This window comes from Lepisosteus oculatus, chromosome 12, assembly GCF_040954835.1.
Source record: "Lepisosteus oculatus isolate fLepOcu1 chromosome 12, fLepOcu1.hap2, whole genome shotgun sequence".
Classification (NCBI taxonomy): domain Eukaryota; kingdom Metazoa; phylum Chordata; class Actinopteri; order Semionotiformes; family Lepisosteidae; genus Lepisosteus; species Lepisosteus oculatus.
The window spans coordinates 8,075,348-8,087,195 of record NC_090707.1 but is presented as its reverse complement, the minus strand read 5'-3'; the positions used below and the strand labels follow the sequence as shown (position 1 = coordinate 8,087,195).

The 11,848-nt window shown below is 42.5% G+C and overlaps 1 protein-coding gene across 5 annotated transcripts in view; it reads right to left on the bottom strand.

Moving 5' to 3' along the window:
• Positions 1 to 11,848, bottom strand: part of abca12 (ATP-binding cassette, sub-family A (ABC1), member 12) — an 86,599-nt gene that overhangs the window by 58,422 nt on the left and 16,329 nt on the right. For all 5 annotated transcript variants that reach the window (XM_069197085.1, XM_069197089.1, XM_069197088.1 and 2 more), the window contains exons 7-18: positions 11,653 to 11,829; positions 11,001 to 11,197; positions 7,374 to 7,492; positions 5,987 to 6,075; positions 5,213 to 5,371; positions 4,661 to 4,866; positions 3,976 to 4,106; positions 3,257 to 3,387; positions 2,720 to 2,890; positions 1,574 to 1,788; positions 1,139 to 1,269; positions 102 to 222 (exon numbers count right to left, since the gene is read on the bottom strand). In XM_069197085.1, coding sequence (XP_069053186.1) covers positions 102 to 222; positions 1,139 to 1,269; positions 1,574 to 1,788; positions 2,720 to 2,890; positions 3,257 to 3,387; positions 3,976 to 4,106; positions 4,661 to 4,866; positions 5,213 to 5,371; positions 5,987 to 6,075; positions 7,374 to 7,492; positions 11,001 to 11,197; positions 11,653 to 11,829 — 1,847 coding nt within the window. The remainder of the gene's footprint in view (positions 1 to 101; positions 223 to 1,138; positions 1,270 to 1,573; positions 1,789 to 2,719; positions 2,891 to 3,256; positions 3,388 to 3,975; positions 4,107 to 4,660; positions 4,867 to 5,212; positions 5,372 to 5,986; positions 6,076 to 7,373; positions 7,493 to 11,000; positions 11,198 to 11,652; positions 11,830 to 11,848) is intronic.

The following is an 11,848-nucleotide window of genomic DNA, read 5'->3' as shown; positions in this document are numbered from 1 at the left end:
AGAAGTAATATTTGTAGCAGTGGTATCAGCAACTGACCAACCATCATTAACAATATTTAAAAATATTTAGATTTTACCTTTTAAAAAAAAACATTTTTTACCTGGAGAGCGATGATGAATTTTTGAGAATTTCTTCAGATAGTGACAGAACTTTTGGAACAAACTGTTTCCAGCTGAAGTCCACGTTGCAGGTGAGAGACAAGCTTGCATTCTTGAAAGTGCCTATAGTTAAAAGGTTAAAACAGTCTTAAACATGACTTGTGGATCTCAAGACCAGAAATCTAATCTGAATATTTTTGGAAACTGATGAGAATTTGTTCTCACATTATTATTGTTGTACTCCTTTATAATATTAGGCAGAAAATGCAAAATGATTTCCTTATTTCTTACTCTTTCTGCTCATATTCAGTTACATTAGCCTCACATTGACGACTACCCCCTCTTTCCTCTCCTGCTTTGCTTTCTTATTTTGAAATGATTCATATATTCTCTACAGATTTCACTTGCAAGCTGAATGATAAGCTGCCCCCCTCCTATGAAACAAATATTGTATATAAATGTTTAAGCAAATGCTAGAATTGTACAGTGCACCCGTAAGGCATATCATGTACAATCATGGTTACCACATTATAGAAAATATATATCTACCCTGAAATTAAAGGTGCTATATAAAAATAAATTGAATTGAATTAGTCCAGAGAGGAATGACCAGATACTACACAAGGCCAAAGGGAAAGTCCTACACCAACAGAATGAAGGAATTAAACAGAGAAATCAGGAGGTCAAAGACATTGAGACATTGTCTTCAACAAAGTGTCTGGGTAGTTTGTTCCTCACTCCCACCACCTTCATGTAAGAACCTGCCTCCCATTCTCCACTTTAACGCACTTCCGCTGGGTTTCCACTCGTGTGGCCTGGCTCGTGTTGCGCTGGAGATTCCACCCAGCTGATCGAACGGCATGACCCAGTAAGTGTACTCATGGAGAATGGGAGGCAGTCTCTTACAGGAAGGAAGACTGAGAGCCTGGCCGCAGCAAAAGAACATGAATCAGTCTCCCGCCGCCGCTGCCAAGCTCAGTAACTGTGTTCAGAATAACTGGGCGGTGTTGGTCTAAAGCCTCGACTTTCCCTCGCTTACAGTTGGGTGCTCCTGTGCCATTGGGCTGGTACGCCATGATCCAGGAGGCAGCCTGGAAGTATGGCAGCACTGTGGGCCACACGGGGCTCTGCTCCAGCTCTGTGCCCATTTCCGCCACCACCTGTAGACTCCTGGAGAAGGAGACAACCCAAACAACAGCGCTCAGCTTCTTTATCCCATCAGAAATGTATCTACAGAGTGACTGTTCTTGGACATATTTGACCTAGGTTTGCAAGCCAATCATTTCTCTAAACACTGTGTTTCCAAAGGTTTATATATGCTATACATGGAGATAGTGATTTAGAGACTCGAGTGTGCTTTTTCTTTTTTCGCTCCCTTTCCTCAACTTAGCAATATTGCACATTTCCAGTCCCATTGGGTTTAGTGTACATGTCTGTTATGAGAAAGACCAGTTGTGGGTTCTGCGAGACTCACCTGTTCGTGATGATGCCTGCCCAGTCCACAGAGCTGTTGGAGAAGGTCAAGTTCCAGCCTGCCCAGTAGTCTGCGCCCAAGGTCAGGGACACTCTCCCAACGACCTCAGCGTAGTGCAGATAGGAACGTCTCAGGGACTGCCACTCGGAAAGCAGCTGGGAAGCGGTCACCTCGAATGATTGACTTCCATTGATCACAGACAGGAGCAGATAGACCTTCAGGACAAGAGAGACAGCTCTGAACTAGAACCTTATACAAGCACAATCAGGAAGATTATTTTCTCTTACATTCAATTCAATTTTTAAATTTACTAGCATTAGTATTAATTATTAATAATTGTATTGATTGATATGACTACATGTAGCATCAAAGATTAATGCACAATTTTCTATGACATGCTATGTTAATGCTTCTAAACTTTGTTTTACCCAAAGCATGGCTAACTTGTAAACAAATGGACTTGTATAAGAAAGCTTATTCCTCATGGCATCAGGCCTGCAGCTGGTGAAGCTAATTGGTGTGTGGATAGGCTCTTTGCCTGATGCAAGGCATCAATGCACATTATGTGGTTGAGATCATCAACCTTGGTCTTCATCTGTGGAGTGCATTCCTTCCTACCTAATTTGGCTGATACTTTTATCCAAAGCACCTTAACTGCAGCCCTTTACACAGCTGGGTATTCCACTGGACCAACAGGGGTGAAGTTATCCTGCTCAAGAGTACAACAGCAGGGTCTTACCTGAACCCATAACCTTTGAGGTCTAAGTTCAGATCCCTGACCACTGCTCCACACTGCATCCTCTAGCTGTGGTTCTCCTACTCCAGATTGTGTTAAGGATTGCCCGGAAGTGGTTTTAGAAGGATGCATTTGAAGGAAATGCAGGATGGCCAAGAGAGTTTCAGAGCTTTGAAACTACTTGTTTAGAAGAAATCTGAAAAAAATACTCATCCTCAGACCCGGTCTGACTGCCATATACTGCAGCTCAATTGCTATGTAAAATATAGAAGGAATACAGTACTGCCAACGCTAAACGCACAAGTCAGCTACAAGTGCAAGGTTCTTGCCATGTGAACAACTCAATCATCGGAAGTGCACTGGAAGTACATTTCAATGGTAGATTTGGTAATGCAAAGACCCCATCTTACCCTGTCAATGAGAGGCTCCACTTGTAGCTGGAGAGAGCTGAGCAGCTGAGACCCATTCAGAGAGCAAAGCGAGGCGGCCCAGTCTTGCTGCCCCAAGGGGTGCTGGGTAAAGTACCACGACCAGGAGGTCACAAAGTCGTGGCAGGCCCACTGCTCCCCTGACAGTATAACCTATTGGAACACAGATGCCTTGAAACAACAGTTCAAGAGAAGACTCTGCTACAGAATTCTTCCCAGAAGTCAGTGAAAGGGAGATAAATACATGATGCTTAACAAGTCTCTTATAAAATCAACAATATATTGAAACGCAACAAAAACAATGCATAGTACAAAAGTCAAGTTTTCAACCTCAGTTTACAGGTATATCTCTAGGCTCTTACTCTGGATCAAACTGTGGCTATCACCTTCAAAAACTTGAAACTTGGCCTTAAGGAGTCCCCTGAGACATTTCAAGGTGTAGCAAATGTTTGAACATATCTGTTTGAAGAGAAAAGTGAGGCAGATGGGGTTAAAAAATGAATTAATAATCAAACTCACCTTCAAAATGCTTTCGGTGGTTGAGTTTAGAATGGTCCCAACCCAGACATCAGAAAATGACTGATTACTCATCAAAGAGTGAATCATTTTTTGAAGTTCAATGAGCACTGCCTCCATGCGACCTAATATGTCTGTTAATCGAGAGGGATTAGAAATGATACTCAGTTCAGAATAGCAGAAGAGGCATTTCAGTTGCGGCATTTTTTAAATATTCTGAAAACATTGTATAGTTATCTTATGCCAGTATTTAAAAATATTATACATATAGCCACCCTCAAACCACACTCAAATAAACATATTTACATGTATTAAAATCAGATACACTGGCAAGAAATATACTTCCTATGTGACATCTAGGCATTTTAATTAGGGCTCATGAAACATGATAGTATAATTTAGGTTAATTCTCTAGGTTTTCAGCTTCACAGATAGAGCTATTAAATTCTTTTTCTAGGGAGATCTAACATTTCTCTTTCTTTTTTTAGGATTTAGGCACAAAAGTTTACTTTTGGAAGACATATCCAGTTTGTGAAAGATTGAAATGCCAACAAGCAGCTGTGGTCTGTTGTAACTAACATGGCCGTTCATGTGTTATTTAGTTCCAAGTTATTGAACTTGTGCTGGACATATCATGTACTGCCATCTCCGTGGCTTTAACCCTGAACACAAGTCAGCTGCTGTGTGACCCTCCCCACACGGACAGCTGTGAGCTCACACACCTGCCTGGGTGTCCAGTAGCTGAGTGGACAGCTGCAGAGTAGCCAGGCTGCCCATGAGGGCTCGGTGCACTGAAGGCCAGCCAGGTAGCTCTCTCGCAGTGCCCAGCGCTGCAGAGCCCAGGTCCACGAACCTGCAGGAAGGAAACAGTGTGACCTTTTAGCATCGTTTGCTGTTTCCTCATTTTTGATCTGCTTTTGCAGTCTCTTGATCCACCTGTCCTCCTTATATGAGCACTTGGGGTTTAGTCTATGCTGTATTTTAACAATGCTATTTGCAGACTTGTTCAAAACACAAGCAATTTTTGACCCTTCAAGAGAAAACTTCAGTAGAAGACAAGAACTTGCAATTTGTCAAGTAGAATTTTTAACACATCGCTTCTATGCAACAGGAAGCAGTCTCATCACGTACTATTGCCCAAGTCAGCTTTAATGTTTTGTACAATTAATCCTAAATAAATAAAAAAGAAATGAAAAGCCACTGCACTACATTATTTAGATATACTTATAAAATATCAATTTGTAATTAATGTTTTATTATCATTGTTTTATCAAGGATTAATGCTTTCTGCTTTAACAAAAATCTTGAAGCTTACACTGTAATATATACACATCTATAAATTTTCATTTATGTAAAAAAAAGGCATAAGCTAGTGAAGATGAACAAAAAGAGTCAGTCTGCACTTACAGATTTTCCCCAGTTGTCTGGTTAAGGGAGAGCAGTATGCTGTCATTGACAACAGTGATCCAGCTGTTCAGCAGCTGGCCCACTGTGGAGAGGTTGCCCACAACCTCCTGGTTGTCTGGCAGGTATGCTCTCAGGAGGTTGCCTGCGGTCTGAAAGGTGAAGTCCACATCTGACCTGGAGGCAGCCCGAGTCCATGCCAGAAACACCTGCACAGGAAAGTACAGAGAGGCTGGTTAAATTTACCCCTTCTTTTCTCCAAATGGTGGCTTCTTACTGCTGTTTGGGCATCATTTACAATGTCTATGTGGGCTAAGAGTCCTCTAAACATTTATTAGCAGACTACCACAGTGGACAGGAAACACTGATTGTAACTCATCTGGTTTTACAATTTCAGTGCCCTTGATTGAACATTTCAATCATACGTAGTAGATTGTTAATGCATTACTAACTATCTGTATATACACAGCAGTCAAATCAATAGACTCTTGCTTTTGTTAGACTTTTAAATCAATGGCTCCCACACATGTTGCTCCAGATCAGCGCTAACTCTACCTGCTCGGCCACCTTCCTCTGTGCGATCCGGCTGAACACTGCCTGCGTTCCCCCACTGGCACACAGACTGTCGAACTGCCCCGCCATGGGAGAGCCCAGCCCGTTCACCGTCCCGCAGATGAAGGAATTAAATGAGCTGTTGTCGGCTAACACAAGCGCCTTCAAATGGAAGGAGAAGAGAAGTTGCATATGTGCTCTCATACTGTGTGAGAACATGATCTATAGGTAACACAACCTCCTCATTCAGTTATTCTCGTTCTTGTCAAATCAAACTACATCTAACAGATACAGGTGTGGTTAATCTGTAGGGATGTCAGGGCAACAGAGTGCTCTTATTAAGAGTCAGAAACCATCGGATGCCTTGATTTTTCAAGCACCTTGATGGTCAAAGGGATATCTTGTTTTCAGCAATTTTACTTTTCTTACAGAATTTTATGGAACTTTGTTTACAATACTATTAATATTTTTCAAATGTCATGGAAATGAAAGGCCTGATGTACAGTACAAAAGATCCATTGATGGAACGACTGAGAAGTCGATTGGCAGGAATGCACAAAAGATCAACTACAGAATAAAGCTTGATGGCCACTTTTCTGTCTGAAAAGATGCCTCATGTGACAACACTCAAGGTCAACAGGAGGGCACCAGCTATAAAGCATAACTACATGAAAACAGTGAAGATAGACATCTTTTCAATATGTGTATATCAAATATGTGCAACATAACCATTAACATTATCATGTTCGAAAGACTGGCAGAAGCAATGAGACCTACCTTGTCTAACGGAACCCTAACATTTTCTATCAAGGTTTCCTCAGAGCCAGATGATTTAGTGACAACGTCTTTTAGAGAAATTGAATCACCTGCAAATACACACAGACACATAGTGGAACACTGCTTTTAGTTATGCAAATTACAGAGCATAAGTTAGAACGGTGCTGTAAACCATATTTATTCAGGGACAGGGGCATGTGTTGAGTCAGTATGTGTTACAGGTTCTATCTATCTGTTCATCCATCCACCCAACTAATTTTAACCATGCATTGTTATTATTAATTATGGGAATTGATATTAATTAGCTTTTGAAACTTCACAACACTGTAAAGGTGGAACTCTGTATAGAGACTTCTAATGTGTTTTTTTGTGTATATAAAGTAACCATTATACAGCTTTTTTAGACAGTACAGTCTAATGAAACAGCGAGAACTAATTAATTAACCAATTAATTAGTTAAAAACACAATATGCATGAAATGTGCCCTCTGTTGAGATACCTATTCTTTTTCACATGCATGCACAGAGATTGTTAAAATAAATGAGATCATGTATTAAGCAGCAGTGGTCACGGTTCAGGTTTGTAATAGGAAGGTCATTGGTTCAAATCCCAGGTGAGACACTGCCTGAGCAAGATACATCATCTGAATAGCTCCAGTGCAATACCCATACCCAGCAATGTACAGTAAAAAAAAAGTGTAAGGGCAGGCAGTGTGGAGCAGTGGCACAGGGCTTAGGAACTGGGGGGTCACTGGTTCAAATCCTGGGAAGCAGCAGCTGTAATACCCTTCGGCAAGGTACTGCACTGAGATTGCTTCAGTAAAATGTCCACCGGCTATAAATACAGTATAAGCCACTTTGGATATCAGCCAAATTAACAGTAATAATACACCGTGGAAAGCAGAGCCAGTTTTAAAATTAATGAGGCTGAATCATATCCCTGGGCTATAATAAGAAGGGCAGGGGATTCTAGACTTGAGAAACATACAGTACTGAATATTAATCCAGCTGCAACTGACTGGCAGGAGAAGAGCATGGTTATTGAGGACCACAGCTCTGGAGTCTGGTCCCTCCAATGTTTCTCAGCTAAGAGCAAGCAGGTTGTATTTTCTTACAGCTTCTGAATGTGGTGCCATCACACCGCATGGTCTAGGTGAACACTGTTCACTCATCTGCTTTCTTAATGTGGGTGGGAAGAAAACAGATTTGCTATCCCTGACCCGGGCAGAAAATGACATGAAGAGATGAAGAGGTTCCTGTGGAAGTGTGATATTAGAAGACAGTAGGGGTTAAAACGAAGTAAAGAAAGCGCAAATCCCGATAAAGCACTCCCATTGCCTCTCAGCTGTCACAGTGTGGCACAGTGAGAGATGCTATAATAGGGCTACCTTTGCCAGGCCAGTTGAGAACATAGTGCAGAATGGATATGGTCTGACCCAGCGTGTGGTTTGCATAGGACAAAACAGGATTTGCCTGAGGAAAATCCTTTTGTATGCGATCCAACACTCTGAAACAAAAGAGAAAAGGGAGTTTTATTCAGTTTCACATGTTCAAGTAAATCAGAATTAGAATCCCCTTTATTAGCCAAATACAATATGCAAGGAATTTTCCATTGGTAACCTCGGTGCTGCAAATACATAAACAAAACAACAGAGATCATTAGGACAGTGTACACATAACTAGGAATACCGGTTAGGAGAATAGACAGCCCTAGGAAAGAGGCTCTTCAAATACCGGGTGGTTCTGGTTTTAATCGACTGGTTGCGTCTTGCTGATGAAGTTTATGAAACCGGTGGTAACCTGGGTGGGACGGGAGGGGTTATCAGCAACCTTTCCTGCCCGCTTCTTTGCTCTGGAATTGTACAAATTATCAATGGAGGGCAGATGACATCCAATGACCCTCTCCGCAGAGCGGAAAACACTCTGCAGTTTGCCTTTGGAGTGGGCAGATCAAACAGTCAGAATGCTCTCAGAATGCTGTAAAACTGTATCAGTATACGCAGAGAGACACCAAAGTTTTTCAGTTGGCACAAAAAGTATGATCCCTGCTGTGCTCTCTTTATGATACTGGATACTGGTGATATTCATGTCCCATTTAAGGGTATTAGAAATATTAATTCCCAAAAACCTAAAGGGCTCCACCACACTCACAGCCACATCATGGATTACCAGACACGGAGGTTTTGGAGAAAGTTTCTAGGAAATCAACCTGGCTGTTAAGCTCCAGGTGATTGTTAGCACACCATGATATGAACGGCTCACCTCCCTCCTGTGCATGATCTCATGATCACTAGTGATGTAAGGATACTTAATTAGTTTGCTGGAAGAGTCTCTGGAGGTGCAGTCGTTGGCGTACACACAAAAGCACACATCCGGTATTCACAAACAGTTTGACAAATTAGGGCCTAGATACTCCCGTTGCTTTCTCTCTGTGAGAAAATTTGAAAATCTCCTGGCTGATGGGAAGTGGAATATTCACCAATAATTTATTGTAAAGGAGTTCTGGGATGATAGTATTAAATGCAGAACTGAAGTCCACAAAAGGAATTCTTGCATGTGTGCCTGAGGATTCTGTAGTGTAACAATGGCCCATGTTAAACTGCAGAGGATCAAGATGAGAATCTGTAATAGTTTTGAGATAAAGAAGTATCATACTTTCTACAGTCTTCATTATCACAGAAGTAAGACCAACTGGTATATAGTCATTAAGACAAGCCATTTTGTCCTTTTCTGGTAGGAGGAACAATAATGGAAGAATTAAAGCAGGCGGGGGATCTTACACTGATTCAAAGACTGATTAAATAATGCTTAGTTGTAGTAGGGGCCCCAGCATTACAGAATTAGATTGCATTAATTCTAGGATTGCCACACAGACACACCTACATACTTATCCACACAAAAATCTCATCATGTGCACATACACGTCCTCCTACACAGCAATTCTTACATTGTTTAACTGGGCATGCAATCACACACAGAAACCAGTTCCTAGATTCTGCTCCATCCAGTTTAACTGCGATATGTGCAAAACAATACAGCGCTTAGAGAACAATACTTGCAACATCACACATTTCACACATTTACTTCCTAAATGTGTACAGAGCTTAAAGGGATCAAAGTCGTGCTTTTCTCTTTTTCTCTTCTTGTCTTGTCTTTTTATCTTATCAGTGCCATTATTTTGTGTGGGGAGCTAGCACAGACAGACAGGTACGAGACTGGAGCTGTCACAACCAGAAAATTCGGACTGTCGCACGGGTAGCAAACCATTATACCTTGCACCAAACTGTCTTGCACTGTTCACTTAGGAAGCGCTGATCTTGATAAATGTGTCTCTTGGTACAGAAAAGTTTGAATCTTCCTTCAGCCAGAACAATATAAACCCAAGTACCCCATTCTTCTGATGGGAGATCCTGTGTCTCACGTAACTGACAGTTCAGTCTGCACACTGTTTCTTAGAATTAATTCAGCTACACCTATGCAAAATACATAACCCCGCCACAGTAAAATAAGAATGGGTAAAGGGTTATTCCATGCTCAAAGGATAAAGAAAAGAAACACAACGTTTCGGGTGCCAGACACATGAAGTAAGCTCCAAAGCCAAAACAATGTCACCTGACCTATGAATCACCTGACACCTGAAAAAGGCTCCACTGAAAAACGATTGCGTTTCTTTTCTTTACCTTTCTGTATGGGATGAACCTTAACTTGTTTCTTTGCAGCCTACGCATGTTGACGCAGCCCCCTACTCAAATGGCATAAAATAAGAATGCCCCACATGGTTGAAAGGCTCAGATTTAGCCAGAACTCTCCTGTGCCTGTGGTAAATACATCATTCTTCTCGATCGGGCAGGCCAAGTTCCTGCTCTGTTTTTTGTGTGTGACATGTAACCGTATGTGTTGAGTAAGATCGAAAAAAAGGTTCATGTTTTTTCTAGAGTTCTGTGAACTCTAGTGTCACAAGACTCAGATGGCCATGTTCTTGTATAAGATTGCTGACTGACTTTAAGTTGAGCACCTGATTTCTGTTGAGCATGTCCTCAGAGTGTAAGAGGGTGGGACAGAAAGCCACCTGCGTCTTAGTCCAAAGCTCAGGTCTATACAGAGTCTAGCTAACACAGTGGTCCCCAGCTAGAGCAGTGGTTGCCCCTAGATCACTATGGAGGGATTGGTGGAAAATTATTTTAATAGGTTGATTTCAAGGCACATTAGCGGGACAAATATGCACCAGAGCTGTTTATTACATGTTATTCTTGGTTCCCTGTATGTTGAGTCTAAAATGTCTGGAAGACTTTTATGATGGTCATTCTTTGCGGTTGTGTAACACTTTTCTCTCCAGGATCCCTGGCCAGGATAGTACACTTAACATGCTATTTGATCTCTAAAGACCCAGTGGTCAGGACTTCGGTTTAAAGTCTCATCTGAAGGACGAAACATCACACATTACAGTCTCCCTAGTCCTTCGTGTTGGGAAGAGTGCCACCTACTGGTCCACCAGCAACGCTTGGCACCACAACTTGTATGGTAAACCCTTTCCGTACTGTACTAGGAGCTGGTTACACTCAGAGAACTGCTTTTGAGAACAGCAGTGAGGCATTACAGGGATGTTTCAGAGCATAAGATTATCCTACACTCTGACCACCAGCCAAGTTTGATTTTGTTTTGTACCAGACATATTGATTTGAACATAAGCTGAGTTGATGGGTGCAGCTCTAGTCTCCCCATGCTGGGATTTGAACACAGGCTTTTGCGGGTTCAAAACAAACACGGGTCCACTCCCTAGAGAGCAACAAACTGCTCTGCGCTGTGGGTTATCTGCCATGGGAGAATCCAAGGGGGTGATGGTTCTTCCGTCTCCCTGCTCCGTGCTTCTTTGTAAATATTTAGAACACCAAGCATGTGTTCCGCTCAACAGAACTGCAATGTGCAACATGTGGCATGGTTTGGTGGCACACCTCATTTCTGAGAGGATCAGGGGCACTTGGGACAGCACAAGCCCTTTCACTCGGTCCACTCACCTCGTGATGCTGCCCAGCAGTGCAACGACCCTGCTCAGGCTCTGTTCCGGACTCTGTTCCGGTTGGAAGAGCTGGGGGAGCCCCAGCAGGAAGTCCCACAGAGGCGCCTCCCCTTGCAGTGTCTCAAACCCCCCCAGCACCTCCCCCACGATCAAGAGCATTTCTCCTGGGTTCTTCAGCGCCAGATCTGAGAGAACCTGCAGAACAGAATCCACATCCTCATTTTTATGCTTGTAAGAGAATGAACACAACAGCACGTGGGTGATGTCTAATAACAGGTCTGGGTTCCTTACAAAAGAAGTGAAGCCACAAAATATCTGCTATCAGAGCAGATCTATCAGTACTGTACTGCACAAAAAGCACGTTCAGAGTCATTCATCTTGGATCCAGCAATACACTATGCTAATACAAGCACAACTGTTAACACGGTCAGGGCAGAAGTGGGGAGTAGTGACCAGGAGGGTTGGGGGTTCAAATCTTTGACTGTACCCCCTGTAAGGTAGGTTGCTCCAATTAATGATCTATGGTGTAAATGGTAACTGTACAGGTTATCTTTGTAAGAGCAAATGTGAACAAAATGGACTTTAATAAAGAACTAGAACAAAAATCGCAATAATAATAATAATTATGACTGAAGAAAATTGAAACCCACATGGTTGAGAGTCACAATGGCAGCTTCGAGCAAGGTGTCTTTGGACTGGCAGAAGGTGAGGAGGCCGTAGCTTAGGGGGCTGGAGGAGCTGTCGCCGGAGGGGAAGAGCAGTGGCAGGGTGTGGTTGCATATGAGCCTCTTCAGGAAGTCCGCAGACGAGAGCGTCTCGCTCACCGCCTGCCGGAGAAGAGAGAAC